The sequence below is a fragment of the Bombus bifarius genome, unplaced genomic scaffold (assembly GCF_011952205.1).
Source record: "Bombus bifarius isolate JDL3187 unplaced genomic scaffold, Bbif_JDL3187 scf7180000008166, whole genome shotgun sequence".
In the NCBI taxonomy this organism is placed as follows: Eukaryota; Metazoa; Arthropoda; class Insecta; order Hymenoptera; family Apidae; genus Bombus; species Bombus bifarius.
In genome coordinates, this window is record NW_022884488.1 from 225,987 (window position 1) to 249,800 (window position 23,814).

The window sequence follows — 23,814 nt, forward strand, 5'->3', positions numbered from 1 at the left end:
ATTTCTTTTTTTTTTATTCTTTGCTTGTTTGCTTATAATATCGAACAACTGAGTTCACCGACGGGTTTACGAGAGAGATCGATTATCCGATCCTCTCACCCCATTGGACGATCGTTAAAACTAGATTACTATTTAGAAGGAAAATCGACACATCATCGCGACTTACATCACGCAGGGAGAAACTCGTGTGATCGAGTTCTGATATCGAGGAAGATTCGTACAATTAAAGTTGAGAACGTCCAGAAATTATTAAGAAAATTCTTCGTAATTTCTCGACGTGAAAAACTCGTCGACAGAACAGATTATTAATTGTTCTTCTTTTGCAATCTCGTTTCTTGTTGTTGTTATTTCTGTTCCATTTTATTTTTTTTTTTTTTAATTTCACGATGTTCATCGAAAGCAGAAGGCGTCAGCGACGAGTTCTCTTTTTATCGATTTGGTCTCGACGCAAGCTTACACGAGCGTTAAAACGGATGACGATCACATGCTTGCAAGGACAGGAAGCTTCGAGGGAGTGTGGGGATTTAAGCGTGCAAGACATCGAAACACGTTTCGATTCTTTCATATCTTCCCTTTTCTTTTGAAGAAAACTCCTATGAAACGTATTCTTTACGTCTCTTTGATCAATCATCTATCCAATTGATTACAATATGTCTACGTGCCGATCAAACGACCAATTCTGTCTACTCTACGATCAATTTTAATAGAACGATCGATGGCGTAACCGATATAATATAGCGTAGACAAAATTTATGTTTCTTATGTTGTTTCAAGACCGATGCTTCCACGATCGAAACGCGTGATCGAAAATCAACGAGGATCGCAGTGTCGCTAGCGATGACAATAACAATAATAATAACCACTAAAATACGCACTATGTATATTATTTCTGTACAAAGTGTGTGTAATTGCACAATGCATTTTTCCTTCCTTTCTCCCCTTTCTCTCCTTTTCCATTTTCTCATCGAGTTCATCGCTAAAACGGAATTTTACAACTATATATATATATATATATTTTTGTTTCTTTTGTTTCCCCGCGTCCACTTCTCGCACGTTCCATTATTTTCCATTTCGTCTCTGTGTGTTTCCTCTGTGTATAGTAAGTCAATAAAGCGTTTGCTCCTCAAGGCAGCTCCGCAAATAGAGAAATAGTGATACCTGGCAGTAAAAAAGAAAAATAGTTCTTTCTTTTTCTTTTTCTTTTTCTTGTCAATTCGAACAAGATTGTCTTAGATATTCGCACACGAGTCGATTCAAAAAACACGTCTCTGTCCGCGCGCAAAAATGGAACAATGCTTAATTATAATAAATTCTACGCAACGTTAGCGCGATACAAACAACAAAGTCATCGGTTATTAAAAGTCGATAAAAATCACGATCCGTGGAATTCTATCGATAAATCACATAATAGTCGCCATATATACCACGAAGCTATGGGTTTTTTTTCATTGTATTTCCTTTTTTTTTTCATTTTTCTCTTACTCTTTGTTCGATCGTTTTGTCGATTTAAAAAACGAGGCTTTTATTTCGTTTGATTGAAAAAATCGTTTCTTTCGTGCCGAGTCGATGATAACAATTCTCTATCGGTTTTTTTTATTGAACGTCAACGTATAAAAATATTTCAAACTAACCCATCTTTAAACAACTAAATCGAAAGCTAAATCAATTTTTCTAATCGACGTTCTTCTCCATTTTTCTTTCATTTGTTTTTTAATCATCTATCGTGATGCACATTCATCTCACGTCGAGTTTGAGTATTTTGCGAACTATCCGCAAGATATTGTTATCACACGAATGCTGAAGGATTAAGACCTTTTTCTTTAGGAGTCGCTTTTTTCTTTACGCATACGCGTTTTGTTGCCAGGTGACACTGACGAGCTAGCCTGATGGCAAAAGGAGAAGTTATGATCTAAAATCTACGGAAAGACCCGTTCACCTACGAGCTCACGTGCTCTTTTTCCCTTCCCTCTATTAAACGAATTTCTTCTATCATGAAGAGGGACTGTTTGAAGAGCCACCTTCGTCGATCGTGCTATCTTTCTATCTTCATCTAGCTACTTCCAATGTATACGTTTAATTTGCATATTATCTTAGAGTTTATCTGAAAATGTACTTTAAGGATATATAAATCTGTCTTCTCAGTTACATCTCGTATTCCCCATAAAAGTCAAGTCAATGCCTCGCAATAAGAAATACTGAGAGATGGCAAAGTTTCGTAGTCGACGTGGAGCATCAATCTTAAATGAAACAAGCAATCACCTGCTCTTTCATTTTTAAATAGTTCGAACTCCACGAACATTCGTACAAAAAGAGTCTCATATCATTATAGAACGACGTTTTCGATTTTCTAAGTTGCAAATTTCTAACGCTGCAATCTTAGTCTTCTATCAATCTCCTCTCCTTCTTCTTTATTTTTCTCTATTCATTTGCTTAGTTTGGCATCGAAAGAATGCAAAAGTGCTCAAAAAGATCGTCACACTGGACATTCCGACAATTTTATCCAAAGAACGGAGTAGTTTTAATAGACGCGTTAGGTGAGCTCAGGCGTGAACGAGTCTTTTTTTTTCTAACAAAGAGAAATCAGCGAGTGACCCGACGCGATCGTTTTGTTACTTTTTCTCTTTTCTCAATTACTCCATAGGACGGGCCACCCTATATCACAATCTTCGTCGACGTCGTGGAGACGTTCGTCGTCAGCGCGAATGGCGGATGACCCCGATGCGTGGGTGATGGATAGGACGATCTACCGATGAGAGAGACGCAATGCATGACACGATGACGACGAGGACGATGACGACGAATGACAACACGACGCAGCAACGTCATAAAAAGAAACCACCGTCACCGTCGCCCCGAGTACAAACGGAGTATTAGCAAAAATTCCTCTTGTCGTGAAATACCCCCGGTAGCCACGATCAACCGAGAGAGATTTTATTTTTGTTATCCAGCCTCGACGCGAGGCCACCACACTGCACCTTCACCTATACCCGCACCACACTGTAGCACCTCAACACATTGCAATTGTCATGGCCTATGGAACCTGCAACCGAGCAGAATACAAATGCGCTACTTGAGTCTGTAGTTAATGGACCGGCTGGAATGGGTGGGATAGCGATTGATTTCTATCAGACGATATTGAATTTAATTTCGAGCAATCTACTTCGTTAATCCTTTGTAATCTTCAGTACACTTTTATAGCAAAATCTTCTGAAATTAAGAACTTTGTTTCGATAAGGTTTTCAAATTTATTTAGACTGTAGCCTTCTTTTTATTTTCCATTCTTTATTACAGAAGATAATACAGATATAATTTTTCTGTTATCTATGTTTCTGCAGTGGCACAGAAGAATCCAAAGGATTAAGGTTTTATTTGAAATTGGTTTCGTTGGAACGCAATAAAAGTACAATTTAAAGCTTCTATAGTAATTTCTTGGGGGTTAGAACATGAATTGCAGTATTTTGTGTGGAAAAGAACAAACACATTGTCTGTCTATCTTTGAAATCTTCATTTGTTTCTCGTGCCAATTCGGCATGTTATGATAAATATAAAAAAGCAGTGTTATTATCCGTGAATGATGCAAATAATCTTATGTCTGAATTTACGGAAATTTCATATTTTTACTTCTAATAAAATATATTAATTATCAAACATATTGATTATCTAATAATCTAGAATTTCTATTGTTTTTAAACTAAAAAGATTAATCTGACTCATAAATAAATAAATAAATATACAGAACATGTCAGAATTATCTTTATATTTCTATCATAAATACATGAAAAAATAGCGTACCTGGTGAGGTGTCGGCTGTCTTCATGAACGGCCATCTCCGAACTCTTAAACTCGTTCAACTCCTTTCTAATGGCTGCTTTGTCCTTTGGAGTCAATCGCGTCCAGGGTTTATCAGCCCTTCTGTCGTAATCGTGAGCCTGCGTGACTTCGATGTAGTCGTTGAACCTGATAATCTAATAAAATACAGAAAAAAATCCAACATTTCTTTCACTTTCCTGGTTGTTTCGATTTCATAGCACAACGTTATAACGGTAAAACTGAACGAAACGCACCTTCTTTTCCTTGAGCTCCTCGACGGTCGGTCGAAAGCTGAGCTTTCGCAGTAGATACCGCTTTTTCTCCTCTTTTTGTTTCTTCTCCTCTGCAGGACTTTGCTCTGTAAATAGATTACGCGGGCATCATATTTTATCCAAGATTTATCGTGTGGCCGAGAAAATGGAAAAATTGCAAAAACATCGAAGTATGCGAACAATCTTGATATTTGCTTGCTACGTATGAAACAATCAATTTTACAAAAACGTAAAATCTTACATATTTAATCTTTCGGTATTATTTATCAATCATTATTAATAACACATTAATTAAAAATTTGAAACTAGCTGAATACAATATATTAATTGAACTTTTGTCAATTCTGACAATTATTTTATTACATAGATATTACGCGGAGAAAGCATCGAAGCAGCCTGTTTTTCTTAAACAAGAATTAAACTTGAAGATAATACGATTAAGAGTTGCTCGTAACATTGGGATAACTTTTGGAGAAGTTATATTAATTCTCCGTAGTACTCTTGGGTCCATTTGGACAGATGCAAAATTTCACTTTTGTTTCAATTCTGTGGAGAAAACCCCCTGTTTTATTACGTAATGAAATATACGTGTTAATAAATAACCTGGAATTTTTGCAGAATTCGGCGAAAATCCAGAACATTAAAGAAGTTTGAAAAGGTCAAAATAAATAGATTTGCAGAGAGAAATCTACTTTTAGTGTGAAAAATTTTAGTTGGAAATGACGGATCATACTTTAACATTTTGCTTCCCTGCTCGGTAATTTTTGATATTACTTTGATTAACAGTTTTATTTCCGATAAATCTATTAAGTTCAAAAAATAGCATCAAGTATTCGACCATTTCATCCGCAACAAGTTAATACATAGTTTCAATTTCAATTAACAAAGATAGATATTTTGCAAAAAGTTAACTGCGTTTGGAGCTTACTTTTCAAAATGTTTCTTTCCTCTAGTTCCTCCTGTGTCGGCCGCATACTCAACCGCCTGAAACAAGAATTCCACGTGAATCAGTGTAAGTTTAAAGTCGCTTTTCTTTCAATCGGTTGGATCGATCAAGAGAGAGCGTAAAATTCACACGAAGACAAATAAGTGAATCATCGGGGTTATCTTCTGTTTGCCCCGTGATTCGACGTATTGTCCTTAACGTCACATTTTTGTGAAGTATTAAATTCATTCTTGTAAATATTATAAATAGATGTTTTGATATTTCAGAAAATGAATCTATAATGATTGTTACAAGTTTATCGTTAGTTATAGGAGAGAAACTTTAGAATTGAATATGTTGTTAACCAAACCCATAGCAAAACTATCTTTGCAGTGAAATTCGTGTTTTTGTCACCTTCTTGAACGTTTAAAAAATATTATTATTAATAATATTTTTATAAATTATATTATTATTATAAAATTAAATTATTATTATAAATTATACGTAGATAGAATTAAATTAATTATTCGTTCCTTGACAAAACATTTTGGAATTTATTACTTATTTTCAAAAGACTCGTATTTTCGAGTTTATCAAGTTAATCCCTTCTTGAACTATCTTATACTAGCTACTCTGTTTAGCTACCGAGTGACATAAAAAGTCAGGAGATCAACAAAAATGGGGCTACCACATCTTCACAGTCAAAGTTAAAAGAAAAACACTGAACTGCCAGAAATGAAATAAAATTCTTCGTATAAAAAATTATTCAAGAAGTCGAAAGGTTAAATATGAAATGGAACCTAAATCTTTTTCAAGTTCTAACAATACACATACAGACTTCGATATCAACTGTTTTCTCATAAGCCAAAGATAATACGCATTGTGAACTTCCTCCTTCACGTAATGAGCGAAACGAAGTGCACTTTCGACTGTTCTATATCTCCACACGATTCAACAAACAATCTTTTACGTTTTAACATCTTCTACTTTAACATCGAAGCCGTACGGCCAATTTCAATCCACCAATGAATGATTAAACTTTCGCGAAGGAAAATCAATAAACGGAGGCATCAAGGATATTCGAAAACTACGCACGTACGAAGGTATTCGAATATTATATAGGATTTAGTATTTATATAGTATTACGTAAACAATTTTTATAAATTTATTTTGTGCGGTATACCAAACTTCTTGAAATTTCATTAGGTTTGTAATGAGACGCGACTATTGCGATTACATTGGTAAAGTCTGAAATTGTTATATTAAAATTCTCCTCTATGATCATGAAGTAATATTAAAATCAGAAAGTCAACAAAAATGTATCCATTATATTATCTTCTCTCGTGACGTTCATGTATTTATAAAAAGTTTCTACAGTAGTTATAAAAAGTGTTTGCGCCATTTTTGTATTCGTACCATTTACTATAGCATTTCTATGTCAATCAATTATGTCCCAGTATATCAAGTTTCATATCATTTGGTAGTACTTTCATATGTCTAGAGAAATTAATAATACACTATGAAAGTGAGATGTGGAACCTGATGAAAACACGCCGCATTGAAAAATTAGAATGTGCATATACAAATATTTTTACAAATTTTGTAACCACTGTGTAATACTTTCAAATACTCGAATACTTTCACGAGCAAGTGTAACAACATCGATTCTAGAAAACTCGTCAATGGCGATCGAGAAATTCGTATTCACCCTAAAGGGGTTAGCTTGTGGAGGCAAATCCTTCGCGTTCTTGGTTTAGTCCTGAATTTATGATTCGTAGCTACGCCAATGCGAGTGCATAAATTCAAACGAAACGTTAACTACTTCGCCGGCCTGATATCGCTAACAGTTCAGGCAATGCTTTTCTATGGCCGCAGACGTCACTATTCATGGCAAAGCGAGATACGCGAGGATTCAATGGCCGTTTCAATGCAAACAATCAATGGACCGCCCTCGAATAATGTTTGCCGTGCTTTCATCTATTATCACTTATTTTATTTGACCATCGCTAAGGACGATGAGTTTATCGAGGCTTATAACGAGCTTCTTTTCTTTTTCTTTTTTTTTTTTTTTATATTATGAAAGTGAATCTGTTTGATTGAAAATTACCTTTCTTTGTTGGGATGGAAATAAAAGTTATTTGTTTCAGAAAGTTAATTGTACCTTGCCCTTTTTTATCTGGTAACTTTTAACGAAAAAACATTTCTCTGCTTTTATGGAAATGAATCTGTTTGATAGAAAATTGTATTTCTGTTTTAGGTAGACGTTGAATAAATTTCATTTGATTTCAAAAAGTTAATTGCATTTTCTGTTTGGTCTTCTTTATTTAATTTCTATTTAGATTGTATGTTATATCAATTTATTAATTAGTGTAATCTTCAGAGATCAATTGAGAATAAAAAAAGAAGAACAAAAATAATTTTATCAATTCGTTTCTTGTTTGTAATAAAAAATAGGTACAGGAAAGAAAAAATGAGGAACATTTGCTCACCTGATAAGCTTGGCACCAATTGCCTCCTTCGTTTCCTGCCTCTCATTGTCCGTCTGTAGTTGAAGGATGTTCCTGTTGATGAGCTCCTGCCTATCTGGCCTGAGGGCGAGCTTCAGCGACAGCGACTCCTTGCGCGCAATCTTTGCTGCCAACCGGCCTGCAATTAGAGAAACAATTAGTTTCTTAATTAAACATGACTTATATGTTCACGAGACGCTAACTCATGGAGCTCTTTTTCGCAGATGAATATTACTTTCGAGATGACACTAATTAACTTTCTAAAGAATTTAATGGTAACGGGTAACTTAATTGCTATTAATAGCATCTTGTTTTTAAATATTGGATTACAGGAATTTTCTTCTTATTATAATAATTAATATTAACTTAAAATTAGATTCTTTTTATTATGCTCTACATGGTCTGTAACTACTTCCGAGGTGGTGTAACCTTTCTGAAGAATTTGACACTGACTTTTTGATCAAACTATACTAGGTATTCATCGTAACGTGATTCATCGCCGCTATTTTTGAGACACTTCTGACTACCCGATAAAAAATTATTCCAAATAAGAATTAATCAACATTAAATCGACAATAGATCGTAATATAAAAAATTGCAAAAAGTCTACTAAGATTACAATATATAAAAATATGCTACAGGATATAATATAATATACAAAAATAAAATATTCTAAATACAGTACTCGTTATAGAATATAATAAGTAAAACAAATGTCTAATAAGAGTATATTTGTTTAACTGTATTCACAAAAATATATATCATAAATTCTTAGTCCACTAATAAGATTCCTCACTGTCGTCTAAGTCAACATGCTGTATATAGACAACCAAAGTACACGTTAATTTTTCATCGATTATTTTGTAATTTAACCACCGATTTAAATTCAATTTCGATTTACCACTGAAGAGGGAGGAACAGCTAAGGCTACGACGTATAGGAGGCTCGTGTTTAAAAAAATCCATCGAGCCACAGGCGATCGACAAAGTCGACGCAGTCCAGATTGACAGCATGGTGTCATCGCACTGTTAATTCTTCCCTTAATCTTCTTCAAAAACTAAAATTCCCTTCCGAGGTAATCTTCCTCGAATCAATCTCGGCCCGAGTCCGCAAATTCGTAAATGAATCGATTTAAATTAGGTTTAGATTGTATTGACAACTTCTTCAAGATTTAGATCTTTAGATTTAGATCTTTTAACAAACTGACGAACTTTCCATTATAGCTTCCGATGGTTCGATAGGACGATAATCTGCGTTTCGTAGGAGGATCGTTAATTCAAAACAACGCAACGGCCAGAAACACACTGAACTGCTTGCCAGCGATCTTCGAGGATTAATATAACCTTCGAGGCGTTTGCGTGATCACGCGTTTGTCTATGTGAATAAACGTATCGCGCCGGGAGTATAATTAGTCCGGACTGCGAATGCTGATTTCGTGTGTTTGGCAATCAAGCTATCGCCATCTTTTTACGACCCTTTCACGCCTCATATTTTATCCCGTAAAGTACCTGTCCACCCTTGTTCGAAACCACTTCACTTTATCATCGTCTTTCTTATTGGGAAAAACACAAAGTACATTCTCGCTCAAACATCTTCGAATAATTATTATACCTGCTTTAAAGTCAGAAGAATTAAGTAAATAATGAGGTGGATAATGAAGTAGCTAATAAAGGTATGAAGAAATTTCTTTTGATTAATTGTCATGCCTGTGACTTGATGCAAGAAGTACCAATGCCAGTGTTCATAAAATTAAGATATTAGCATTGAAAGATATGTTAAAAGATTCGTTCAAATAATTTCTGACACGAAGAAGATAGAAGTTTCCGCTATTTCAAATTTCTTTTCTGATGCAAGAAGAGAGAACTAAAGCTTATGTTATTTGCGTGTTTCATGTTAACTTTGCTATCCTTTTGTAGGAAGTTGATTCTATGAAAAATGTTCACACTGGCATATACAAATGCCATTATAATAATTTTTAGGTAGAATTTGAAATCGTCGTTTTTCATATAGAATGCAAAATTATTTACAAACTCAACACCGGGTTTAACTTGTTTTCTGTAAAAGTATAACATTTGACACTTCTTGCACCAAGCCACAAATATAATTGGAATTTTGTTTGTTTATGAACGTATTACGGATGTTTATACACATATGCAAGACTATATGAAATAAGTGAAATAAATCTCTTTGCATGCAATCAAAAATGAGAGATATCCTAAGATTTTTTAACGGAAGTATACGTCGCGTTTAAAAGGTTTGATTATCGCGAAGGGCTTTAAAGTTTTTAATTATTTTGGTTAAAAACATATATACGCAAGGATAATTCGGACTAGCATGCTCCTTCAGGATGAAACTAAGCAAACGAACTTAACGAACGTGATCTGCTGAGCTCTTAGTTGTAGAGATACGACTGGTTTGAGTTGTTGAACGAACCGTCGAGTAGTGTCTAATTGGATATACGAAGTGGAATTAGTCCAAGACCAGAAGTCATGTTTACGATGCAATATTTTTATATAAAATCTTCGTGCTATATTGTCGTATATTATTGTCATATTCGTTACAAAACAATTTTCACGCATTTAGTCTTTACATAATAGTAACGTAATACTTTTTCACATACACAAATGAATATATAGCAAATAAAATATTATTCGTTATGCATTATTCGAACAAAAGTGTGTTTTAACAATGCCCAACATTGTTGCAGGACACCCGTTTGAAATATTGGGTTATCGAGTTTTCGCTTTATTCAAACACATAAAAGTTATATTGAATTTCTGTCTCGAACTTTATTCTAAATTATACATGTTTAGTTCCCTTTACGAGCAATTTCGTTCTCCTAAAAATTAAAGCTATCCTTTTGCCTTTCTTCCATCAGAAACGTAAAATATTACAATAATTCTTGTAACACCATAACGCTAAATATCGCAAAAAGAACCTCAAGAAAAAATAAGGAAGAAATAAAAGCTTCCTGTCTCATGATTTTTAGGCATTTATGGGAAATATAAAAGCGCAAAAAAATAAGGAATGTATATATCCAAAAATATATAAAATGGTTATGTAATGGACGAAGTAAATTTCTCAGCTAGTATTCTTTCCTTCTTAATTTCTATAGCTAATTCTTTAGTAGATGTCTTCTTCTATATTAATTTCTCTAGCGAATTATTACTGATTATTACTTTCCATTGCGATCTAAAAGATCATGGGACATGACATAACATGCAAAAATATATAAAATACTCCAAAGTAGAATATTCGTTATAATATCTAGAAAATGAAACAATTCTGTGCACAGATTCCATTTCTTTAATTGTGTCTAAAAATGTAAATCTGTATAAATATCCGTAACCTAGCGATCAGCATAAAGTAAATTAAAGTGGGATCGAATCGAGTAACGTTAAGATGGAAAAGTAATCGAAAGAATCATTAACGAATCGCCTTAATTGCCTCGGATTAATTGTTAAGGGGTTCACGTTCACATTTGCCCAGGCTAAAGTGGGGAAGAAATTTCAATTAGAAACGGTAGTGTTGCAGCTACATCGTTTATGTAATTCCTTCCTCCAGAAGACAAAAAAGAAAGAAAAAAGGAAGAAAAAGGAACAGAAAAGAAAAGAGAAAGAAAAAAAAAGAACGACGAGGATGGTATTGTGTTTCTCATTAAGCTCGACCAACACCGAACGAATCTTCCATTGAAAAAAGCTTTTATCCTTTTTGCCCTCGTTTAAGATGTTATTAAAAAATATTTCTCATTGGACTTGCTCCCTTAACACATTCACCGCTACCAAAATACAACATGCTTAACTGTGAAATGGATTTCTTTTTTCCTAGAAATGAATTGAAAAATGTAAATAATAATTTTTGTCTTGACACACTGTGATTCGGTTCGTTCTTTGTCTTTATGTCAACGAAACGTTAGAAAAGACAAAAATGTGGCAATTACGTAAGCAGAATTATTTTCTTGGAGATAATTGAATCAACGCAACGTATACGTCGGAACGTGTTGAAAGTGACGTTTGCAATAACTGAACTACGTTAAACGAGAGAATAAGTTAATCGTCAAGCTCGTCGATGAGTTATCGAGGCCATCGGCCACACGTGGATCGAGCGGTGGTTATTCGATGCCTCAATGTTTAATAATATCGAAGTGGAGAGATGGAGAAAAAAGAAAAAAAAAGAAAGAAAAGGAGAAGTTGCTAATGGAAGCGTACGGCGAACCTTGGGCGTATAAAAAATTCACGACAGAACTTTGCCAACGCAGAGGCAAATGAAATTAAGTCGTCTTTTGATAATCCATTAATTAACTTCCCACTAAAAAATCAATAGTTGGCCGTAGTTTTTAATAAAAAATGGAGGACGAATTTAATGCCAGTGTCTGTCAAATTCGCACCCTTAGAGCATCGAAATTTCAAAGTAGTTAATAGTCAATGAATTTTATATATAGGACGCTGGCTGTTTTTAATAGCCAGCGCAATTCACATTCTTGAGACGCCTCTATTGTGCGAATGATATGCACATGCAATTTGCGATAGACAGCTCAGTTATTGATATCACAGACTGTACTCAACATAGGATGAAATTTTATTATAGTTTTCGCAAATATACAAGTTCTTGCTACAGGTTTCACTGCTGAATAAATTTTCCTATTTCTGTTTTAATACAGTCTTTAGGTTATGCATATTTGGATACACGTTCGATACTTTATATTATTATTATAAAATTAAGGATACTAAAAGCTACACGAACATAACCATTTATTTAATTTAACCACTTCATGTATCCACTTCTCTATTCACCTCTATGACTCTCATAGCAGTCACTGCATTAAACTTTCCTCAACTTTTTTCTCACAATTCCCTGGGGGCTACCTACACTAAATTTCCACCGCACTCGTTTCCGGTACTTACTTTTCTCATCGTCGTACTCATCCCTGTAGAGTACCTGTCCGTCTCCGGAATCGCCGTCAGCGTCCTCCCTTATCACGTACGGCCGCGCGTTCTCCTTGTTCTCCAAAGTGCACGGCAAAGCGAGGCCAAATCTGACCGGTCGACTGCTGAAAGAATCGCCACGAAACACATTCAATCGATTATCATTTATTAAATAAAGCGCTGGTTGACGCTACTTGAATCAATGTTCTACTCTACGGCGATTCAAATACGAATATATGCGATTACGGAGGGGGATGAAATAATGGTACACGGCCTGGTCAGTATGCACTACCGATTATCAATATCCGGACACTTCGATCGATTTGTACTAACACCATGTGAACGTTGCCAAAGTATTCAAATTAATATCAAACTAATAATTAGAAGTAGCATTTACAACGTTTCTTAAAAGGTCATCATATCAGCCTAGTCCACTACCGAATTGGGACCATTCGAAATCACTAAATATCTTTCATTAACATTGGAAGATACAACTAAATTTGATGTATCACGACAATTCATATTAATTACCAAGATGTTATGTATGTTTCGCTTATACTCTTTTTAGCAGAATTTATATATTTATGCAATAGTGTTGCAGTTAAAAGTATGTATACATGGAGTATGTATACATGCAGTAAAAACTTGTATACATGGTCCTAATTTAATGGGCAGGGACTGTAAATCTAAAGTATCTGTTAGAAACATAGCAATAATATATCAAATATCACTATTGGTATCGATATCTAATGTATTCCTATCAGTTTAGAAGATCCTTTTTAATGACTCGTAATTCAGAAATTAAAATAATTCTGTAAGGTTTGACAAATAGAAATACTAATTTTATTATTGCACATCGCGCTTTTGACAATAATTTAACCGCGTCACAATATTCGATTATACAGTACTATACAGGTTATGTGGAATAAGTTTATTGCAACTCGATTTGTCTGTAATTTTGCAATCAGAATACAGAACCTTATTAGGAATAAGCAAGTGTCCGGATACTTTCTGGCGGTAGCGTATTTATCTGCACAGTATATGTGTATGTGACACGTTGATGAAGATAACAGAAGCAAGTTACGGGTTCTCCGTGAAACGGACGTTGTCCTTGTCCGTCACGAAATGGGTTATCAAACGACGTCGACGCAGATAACGCCGTTTCCTTTCCGACGCGGATGCAACATTTTTTTTGTCATGTTTAACTTCGCGTTGCAGACTGGTTGTGATATTCGTGATACCGTGGAAAGGAAGCTGTGACAGCTATCTTCCTCTTTTTATTGTTTCTTTTACTTTTTAAATTTGGCCAACTTGTTGAAAAAGTGTCTCATCACGGATTTTAATGGGACTTCTTTTAATCTTCGTTGATACGTATGAACGAATGGAAAAATGAAACGACTAAAAAATTGCTTAGAGCTTTTCCTCCGTCATTTTTCGTTCTAAGATGTATTTTTTCGTCATCAAGGTCATTCTTTTAATTTCGTCCGTTGTTTCTACGTATCGATGAAGATCGATTCTGATTTTAATTTGTTTCTGTTACCATTTTCAATTTATGAGCGAACAAGGAGATGGCAAGTACTGCGAAATCTCGAATGAATTGGCTGTATGCGCATTTGTTGCTTTGAATTAATGGTAACACAGCTCCAGAAAGATTGGAGTATGTGACTCTTTGTTCTCGGGAAACTAGTCGAGAAGTTATGTTCTTTCTTCAGAAATTATTTATGTTTTAAATGCTTCTATTACAATATTCACTTACAAAATGATAAAAATATCCATTATGATAAATAAAGAATAATCGAAAGCTAATAATAAAATAAGAAAGCTAAATAAAGAATAATAAAAAAGAATTTATTAATTTCTCGAAAACAAAAGGTCATGCATTTAAATCCTTCGGGGACTGTTTCACCATCAACCTAAAGCATCGAATGTACATGCAGCCTACTCATTCGAGATTTCGCAGTTCTTGCCACCTCCTCGTAAGTAAATCTGCTAAAAAGGGATTAATATTATTATTTTACGAATTATTAAAAACGGCAGAATACAAAATTGATCTTTATACATTTAGGCAAATTTACAAGGGTGTTTTTACAAAACAGAATAATTTCAAATTTATGCATCATAATCCTTTGCACTGAATTAAGATTTAGTGCTATACGATGATATTGTGGAATTATTGTCAGAACTCTATTGTTATTTCTTGTATTGTTTTTGTTTTCTGATGATGAAAATGATAGTGCGAAGGATTAGGATGCAGAATAATGTATAATAAAAAAAAAACATAGTAACAGAAACGAGCACATAGAAAAGGTTTCAATATATTACAAACTCCAATTATTTAAACAGCTGAGTACCAGACAGACTTAGCACCCCCAAGTTACATTAACCTCCAGCTGTTCAAACATTGAAATGCCAGCTGAATTTAATTAACCCTTCAGTGATTAATCGTTGTACACGCACAACAATTGTATGTCACAAACTCTAAAATATTTTAGTATGGTAATACTTTAAATGTAAAAGTAGATGCTAGCTACGAATTAAGGTGAAATGTTCGAATTGTGGAAATAATAAAATAACAAAAAACAAGGATAGTTTCTTTGTGAATAGATGGTCCACTTATACTCATTTATATCGATATTTTATAGTTTGATAATACTGATGTATTTCATGCATTTAAGGTCATATAAGCATTAATTATAATATAAATGTAACAAATTTCAAAATCACCAAGCTAATGTCACAGAAGGGTTAAAAGAAATCCTTCAAGAACATCGTGCACGAATTTTTAAAAAACAAATTGACGAACGTTATTTTCCTCGAGAAAACTTCGAAAAAGCTGTGAAAGAAGGAGTGAATCCGAAACAACGCGTTTCTTAGCCAAAAAATTCGATCGTCAGTCGTGAAAGCGAACGAGCGTAAAAAGCGTCGAAGCCGCGTGGCATTGGGAACGTAAGAAGACAAGAACTCGAAGCAAAGAACCGTCACGGACCGAGGTGACGTTTCTTAATCCATTACAGCCGACGTACGAATCGAACTGCTTTGTACCGTCTAGCTCGATTCGTTGGCAACGATAAGGAATCTCGAGATCCTCGTTCTCGTCGATCGATGGTTCGAGGTTCTCTGGCCGCGTGAAACGCAAATAATCGGATGAGTGAAGCGTGGGCGACAGTTTTCATGGGTTTCCCTAGGGTTTTCTCATGCTTAAGGTCGTAGGTTTACCATGCTCACGGCGTTCCTGATGCTGACACAGAGATAGAAAGAAAAAGAAATAGAGAGAGAGAGAGAGAGAGAGAAAGAGAGAAAAGGAGGAAAGAGTCTCCAGAGAAAAATAGAAATATACAATAAATATATATAAAAAAAAAAAAGAAAAATAGAGCAAATATGGAGAGAGCTAAAAAAGAGAGAGAAAAGAGATAATAAAAAGAGAATAATGAAAGAGAGTAAATATAAATACACTGTGCCTTGTAACAATAAAACCACATTAAAATTTTTATTTCTTAACAGCTACAATGCAACGAAATTTGATTAGAAGTATGCAAGATTAAATAGTTGAACTTGTAAAAGCTATTGTTACATATTCATTTTATTCTATCTTGAATTCAATTTTTTTTATAATTAAATATTATGCTGTATGTTATCAAACAAGAATAAACTGCGAGTACATTTCTATCGTTTCTCTTTTCTCCACTACATACAATCTATGTTTCGTAAGGAAAAAGACGATAAATAGTTTCTCAGTACGATATCAAACATATTCAACGTACAAAAATTGAAAACTTTTAATTAGTTCCACAGTTATGAGACCCAGTGTGTATATACAAGAGATAGAAAAATATTAAGAAAAAGAGAGAGACTAGATGACTGTTGGTTCTCTGCGATCAACCGCCGTGGGTATAAGACAAATATTTATACATATATATATATATATATTTAGGTATATATACCATATTGGTTCGCGCATGCTTAGTTAGACCAATGCCCAATTACCATATTCTCATCCTAGGCCTCAACGGTGGCCTTCTGGTTAAGCATAAGAAAAATACCATACTTTTAACTAGTGACTGACACATAATGTATTTTTTGTTGTATCTTTTTTTTTGTTTTTAATGGACGGATGCGCGAAGCTACCCCTTCGTGAGATTCGCCTCACCACCGGAGCATCGTTCTCGATCCCTTCGATCCAACCTTCGAAACACACGTCGCCGTCTCTTCTTTTGCTTTAACAATCGAAACGGAACACTCTCTGTACTTTACTTTGGATTTAGTATCTCGGTTGTTACGTATGAAACGCTGCCTCGTAAAGGAACCTATATAACGTTTACGCGGCTGGGTAAATGTACTGCCATAGTCTGACTGCTGCTCGAAATACGACGTCGTATAAAATGTTACTGCTTGATAGTGCACTTAAATTTCCTGTTACTTTTTCAGCTTTTTTCCCCAGTGCACTTTAAGTTGAAGTCTTTTGCCCGACGAATATTCTGATTTAAATATTTGGAAATTCTTTCCTTGTACAGTGATTTTAATAATAATTAATAGACGACATTAGCGTATCGGTAATTAGGAGGAAGCTGCGAGTTACAGAAATCTGTTGGATAAATAATTTTGAGAATTTTATAAGTGCGCGTTGTTATTTTTTTGGTTTGATAAGACTTCTGAGTAAAAAATTTGAAAATTCATAATATTGTGTTATTTTTTTGTAAATATCAGGATTTCCTTGCATAATAATTTGGAAACTACATGTTGTAGTGATATTCGTGAATTAATGAGTTGAAGGATATAGAGTCTCTTTGTACCCGGAGCCGATAATTGTTTTTGTGAAAAATGTAGAAAATTCGCAAAATCATTTATTTGTAAATATCAAATCAATTTCATCAATATCAGGAGTTTTGTATCGACTCAGTTTGCAGATTACAACTTAAAAAATGCGTTTTACTATGCTTCTACTAAAACATAAATGATCTATTTAAAAAAAATTGTAGAACTTCATTCCTTAAATTTTGCACCATAGCGTATGACGCTTAAATTCGACGAATGTAATGTAAAATAGTGCACGGAATCGAGAAAATCGAATTGTTACTACCGAAATTCGTCGAAATAATATCGAAAGTAGCACGACGCGCATCCATTTGAACGAAACGATGAGTGAAAGGGAACCTGCAATAGAAAAAGAAAGAGAGTATGCGGGAACACGGTGCACGTGCGCGTGAGAGAGATGACAAGGCCGGAAGGTGAAGAACGATGTTCCAGACGAGCTTCTCCAGAGTTTTCAGGCGTTTTTTCATTAAAACCAGCACGCTAATTAAACTCAAACAATTCGCCCTGAATTTCAGTCGAATCTTTTATTCTCTATACCAAAGTCGTTTGACTACGATCAAGAAATTCTTCCAATAAAATTACAATTAAACCAAAAAAGATATTTTATTATCGATGCTTCCGAACCCCGAAGAAGACTCGTTTTGTTTCGCGACGAATCCTGTGCTTGATCGAAAGAAAGACTCGCGGGCACTTTGTTGAATTATTCCTTTTCGAGAAATATTTCTTTTTCATGTAACATTTTTAACGATCGAAATTAGAAACTTTCTTATATAGAAATATATCTCTTCCCAAGAAATTTTCCTGATAGTTTAAATTAAGAGCTTAATGAATCTCTTTCTCTGTTTTGTTGTATGACCATCGAGTCTTTCGAGAAGAAAGATGTCTGAAGGGCTTCCCGTCAGCAGAGAAATCGCTTGCTGTTGCACTAACTTGAAGGAGGCATGCAGCTCCTGACGAAGGGTCAACGGCCTGTTCTCCTGCGTTGGCGTGTTCTGCGGCGTGCCAGGCCCACTTCCGGAACCCCTCTTCTTCAGCACACTCTTCAGCGGCACCGCGTGAAACTTAGGCTCCTTCGCGGGGATCTCCTCGACCCTGGACGTGTCGATGGCCGGGTCCGGCTGCGACATCCTCGGCACGTACATGTTGTCTTCTTCCTCCACGTCGAAGTCTTCTTCGTCCTCTGTAATAGGCGGAGGAAAAATGATCGTAGAATGTGTTTTTAGTAAATTAAAAGATTGGGTTTTCCGTGTGTTGTTATTATCGATTTTAAAGAAAGACAAATCTTTAGATAGATTGTTTTTAAGGTGTAAAAAGGGAATATGCTTAAGAAGAATACAAAAACATATCGAATGTTTTAGTTTTGAAATCAAGATACTAAAATATTTTGGATACTGTTTTATTTATACTAACAGAAAAAAATGCCACATCAAAGTTTGACTTTGAGTAAAGTTTTAATTAAAGTAATAGATGCTAATTTACTGCTAGTGGTGTATCCACATTTAAGGCCATACAGATTTTAGAGAAGTACCTCGAATTTTAGGTTCCAAAAATTTTTTGCCAGTCGAAGTTTAAAATTTGTTCGTAATAAATGTAATAAAAATTACGCATTTCTGCTTCTCGGAATTATCTATTTTTAGATAGCCGTCTTCGAAATATATATTTTACAAAATACCTTCAAAGATACTGCAGGAAAAGAAACAATTCCAAATTTATATATGTCATTGAGATAGATTCGATATCTCGAGTTAAACTGCAGTTTCGGTGCTCTAAACAAATAAACTTTAGTGTCTGACCAATTTTACGGCCTCACTATATTGATAGCACCGACAGTATGTATTTTTATGGTACGATTTAATTGAATCGATTTTAATATTGTTATTTAACGGTTACTGTTTACATATTTTAAAATTTTAGAAATTACAGCTTTTCTATCGTTGCAGTATATTATAGGTAGGTATTATGAAAGACCCTGAGAATTATTTTTGAATAATTTTCAAGACGTGGTAAATATAATCAATGAAATTCCCTTTTAATTAAGAAAAAGTCAAACTTGGAATATAACAAAAATTTGTTCAACCCTGAAAATCTAATAAGAGCACAAAAATAAAAAACAAATGAAAAGATTTTACTAGACTTATAAATTTGTATAACAAACCATTGATATAATACAATATTTATTATCAATATAGTAACATATTCAATCTAAAGTATATGAATAAAAATGAAAGACACCAGTGATTTATATATTATGTTAACAATAGCAGAATAAACGTTATATATAATGAACAGTAGACCTTTGGTACATACCTTCTTCTTCGTAGTCGGACGACAAAGGATTCCGTATTTGCCGTTGCTTAGCCAACAAGAGGGTAGGACTCGAAGAGCTGAACATTGGAGGAGGCGGAATCGGCCCAATTTCGCTCAGAGGAATCGGCGGTTCCGGAAGTTCCGACAACATCAACGTATTCTGAGGTGGGAGAGGATAACACCTCTCGATTACCTGCTGGTTTTCGCTGCTTTGGTCTAGGACCCCCTTCTCCACTGAAAACGGATAAAACAAATAATTTGTTAGTCCACCTCGTTTACTTTATTTACTAATTACATTTTACTAATTATCTTTATATATAATTAATAAATTTTATTATATTTATTCTCTATAAAGTAATTTTATTTATTATATTTGTCAATATACTACTGTATTTAATTATAGTATTATATTGGTACTTATACCTAACAAATTATTCATAGCAATCATTGGTTCATAAATTCTAGATTATAATGAAAAGCTATAATCGATTATACATTTTTTATGTTATAAGCAAATAATTTTTTATTATAGAAGATTAAATTATATAACTGTAAACGCCAAAACATGGTAGAAAACTAATATAATATGTATGTATGAATTGTAGAAGTGGTAATACAATTATACGAAGTATAAAAGCAATTTAAATTAAAGATTCGTAAGGTAATAGAATTGTGGACGTATCTAGGCACTTGGAGAATCGTTCTATCGCATATTCTATTGGACTGAATCTCAATACTTCCGATTGAATTCGAATATAGAACGCCCTACTTCTCTAGGCTGGATCGAGTGACAAGGAACATTCTATGAAATTAGAATCTTCGAGATCGTTTTTATTATTCTATACCTTGAAAGGAAATTCTAGTTCAGCCTCGTAGCATCACGAATGATTAAATTTACTTAAAATTATGTTTACTAAAAACAGACATCGTATAAAATTCTTATAAAGAACAATACCAATAGAACCGACAATAAACAATTCTCAACATTTTTCCATTTTCAATCGTCTCTATGCAACGGCAATTAAACGAAGTTGACTCACTGTTGGACCTTTATTTGGTTTTATATCTTCTATAAAAATTAATTCTGCAAAATTATCGCAATCTTCGAGATAACGCAACACGTTAATAATCCACAGAAACGCATCATCATCCTATCGTTGTTAAATTTACTCCGCATGTTCTTCAATCTCACTTAACAGCGTCCCAATAACTCTCTCGCAATTCATCAACTCTCTACGATCTCCACCAATCTATCAAGTGCACCTAATCAATCCTAACAATCTCTCGTTTCGATCAATTCGAAATGACAATTTCCCCTCTATTATACCATATTCACATAACGCAGTTGGAATGCAACGATGGAAACGAAAATGTCACGATCGGTGGACAACGTTATTCATGGCCACTTCTCTCCAAGATGGAGGAGAGAAAACGTGTGCCAATCCTTTCGGGAAATATGATTCATCGGGGAGTATAGATCCGGCGGAAGCTTGGCAAGTAAGTATGCATTGCTGGTTCCGTTCGTCGCCGTGACAAATTGTGAAATTCCACCTCCGCGACTTTTTCCCACGGATTCCCTTGCGACGCTCATATTCTCTCTTCTTTTTCTCTTTCTTTACTTCCACTCCTCCCGGTCCTCCGTTTCCTCATTTTTTATCCAGCACCCGCTGTATCATTTGCGTCACGGTTCATTTGTCACGAGAAATTCTCGCGTAAACCGTAATAAATGAACGCAGCGCGGATTCGCCAGACGACACAATGTAACAGAGATTTTTGCTAAATTTCAAATTCCTCTCTTTTTGCTGCCGCATAAAACTGTCGAAGCTTTCCTCACTTTTTCCTCTTTCTTTATTTTTGTAACGGATTTGTCGCATTTTCGAACGTTGAGTGATTTTGGCATTGAAGCTGATGAAATGGGTTTAAAAGGGAAGTTTCTAGCGACATCGGTGTAAATGATATTTGGTATGTCATCCATATTTGTGAAGTAACAGATGCTATTCTTTATTTATTCTATAACACAAGCAAATTTAGAATTTATTACAGATCCCAATGCATTTTAGTGACCACTTTAGTATTCATTGTTAAGTCGGAATACTGCTGGTTCTGTTTTTTCTACAATCAATTTTATGAATTATCCGTAAAAAAAAGGCGTTTTATATTAATTAGTTAATTAATTAAAAAAAAGATATAAAGTTTACATTATTACACAATATCTTTATAACTGAAACGTCTATAATTTATTAATATCTTTCAAATTGTTCAATATTTACGTACAATGTATTAAATAAACTTGTAATTTGTAGTAAAAGTAAAGAAAGGGAAACAAGTGCTTGAAACGTGTAGTTTTGTATAGTAATTTTTCATATCGTATGGAACGTGTAATTTACACCATATTAACATCTTCTAATATCTTTATTCGAATTTATTCAAAAACTCAAGTACGATGTTCTGTGAACTTCAAGGGTAGCTAATTAAAAGCCAATCTAGCCATCTATTCATACTAATTTCTATCTACACACGTTCATAATTTGTTTATCCAAGTATTTCAGAATCAACAAGTTCTAACGTCGTCGCTTCCCAGAAAAAGTTGCTCGATATTTTATAAAGTGAGTCACTGAGCAACTTTCATTTAAACTTCATTAAAAACCTTTTTTCTCTATCCTGTCAGAAATTTCCCGAGGTTCATTTAAAAAATTGCTTTTTAAAAATGTAAAATGACCAATTAAATAGACTGCCGCTTTTATCAAGTGTCAGTAGAATTTCCTACGATAAATGTCCAAATATTTCCGCGGGTGAATGTATTTTTAAAATGTCAATTACAAATAAAGTAATATCCTTGGCAGTTTTAACAAGATTAACGAGTAGAAAATTGGTTCACAAACCACCAGCTTTCGGTTAGGGCATTCGAGGAATTCGTGCGATCTCGTGGAACTATGCGCGAAGTTGTTCCCGCCGAAATTTCGGACACTGGCTTGCGGTTAGGTGTCCAGAGAAGTTATTTAACATTTTTGCGACCAGCACGAGAAATTCGTGGCTCGCTCAGTTACTTGGTATTTGTGGTATTTTCTTTCAGGTGCACGTAACCCCGAAAATTTATATAGACGATGTGAATTAAGCGCGGTGGAACTCGGATTTGAAAATAATAAAAAAATTGTTAAAAGGAAATCATTATTTAAGAATTATCGCCTCATTAAAAATTTTATATCATAGTATCCCATTCAAATAAATATATACGTATGCTAAATATTTTATAATACCTACGTATATTTTCAGATTCGTTTGAAACATCACCAACATAATCTTATTAATTCTCGCACTCATTTAAAAATTATGATAGTCTCGTAACAGTGTTAACGAAATTTCAAAATATTTCGTATAAAACATATACTGTGCTCATAAATATTCATAAAAGCTACTTGTTAAGTTGTAACATATTAAATGTCTACCTTTGAGTATAAATATTTTAAAATCTAAATCTTTCTCTTTTTAATAAATAGCTTCGCTTCTTTGTAGATCATCTTACATATTTGTATCTTCTATGCAAGTACATAAACGGGTGTTTTTCAAAATTCAATGAAGCGTGATTCTTCAAAAAAAAAAAAAAAAAAAACGGACATTTCATGTGTTACAACTTTAATCACAAAGCTTTTATTATTAAAAATTAGTTTAATCAAAGCGAACTATTTAATAATACTAGGAAGTATTGATATTTTAAATAAAATGAATATATATTATATAACGTAATAAAACGAATACATACATTTTGACATTTGTCGTAATATAAGTGTGCTTTCGTGATCACACACGTCTTTTATTTTCCCAACGCTCATATCATCACCTTCCAGCACAATTTTTCCTCCAAAATAAAGCAAATTATCCTATTTACCAATTGCAATAAACGATCGACTCACGACAAATGTTTTGATTTCACGCGACCATCTACCAGCGAGAATCCTCAACACGTTCAAACATAACTCCATACCATCACGAAATAGTCACAATATAACAAAGAATCGTATCGTACACCGTGTCACCTAACCTCGTTTCCGTCTTGTCACGCTATTTTTCAAAGTTTAGATCGTGCTCTCCAAATGATGCAATTTCTCTAGAACGCGTCCCTATCTTTGAGAATCCACTGATCGAACGAAATTCCGTGAAAGGGAACAAACGACGCTTTCTCGAAACGAAAGAGGATCAGAGCGAGGATAAGAGGAGCTAAAAGGGAGCGGAAGCAGCCCTGGGGTGATTAAAGATAG

At 34.2% G+C, this 23,814-nt stretch overlaps 1 protein-coding gene across 11 annotated transcripts in view; it reads right to left on the bottom strand.

The window, feature by feature from the left end:
* Positions 1 to 363: 363 nt before the first annotated feature.
* The window catches only part of LOC117209248 (phosphatase and actin regulator 4B), a 385,949-nt gene continuing 362,498 nt past the window's right edge, over positions 364 to 23,814 (bottom strand). For 8 of the 11 annotated variants that reach the window (XM_033451026.1, XM_033451025.1, XM_033451030.1 and 5 more), the window contains 9 exons: positions 19,559 to 19,792; positions 18,182 to 18,431; positions 16,424 to 16,456; positions 12,419 to 12,564; positions 7,497 to 7,653; positions 5,011 to 5,066; positions 4,065 to 4,168; positions 3,793 to 3,965; positions 364 to 3,040 (listed from right to left, as the gene is read on the bottom strand). In XM_033451026.1, coding sequence (XP_033306917.1) covers positions 3,025 to 3,040; positions 3,793 to 3,965; positions 4,065 to 4,168; positions 5,011 to 5,066; positions 7,497 to 7,653; positions 12,419 to 12,564; positions 16,424 to 16,456; positions 18,182 to 18,431; positions 19,559 to 19,792 — 1,169 coding nt within the window. In that variant the 3' untranslated portion in view covers positions 364 to 3,024. The remainder of the gene's footprint in view (positions 3,041 to 3,792; positions 3,966 to 4,064; positions 4,169 to 5,010; positions 5,067 to 7,496; positions 7,654 to 12,418; positions 12,565 to 16,423; positions 16,457 to 18,181; positions 18,432 to 19,558; positions 19,793 to 23,814) is intronic. The other 3 variants (XM_033451022.1, XM_033451024.1, XM_033451023.1) reach the window with 3 other exon arrangements.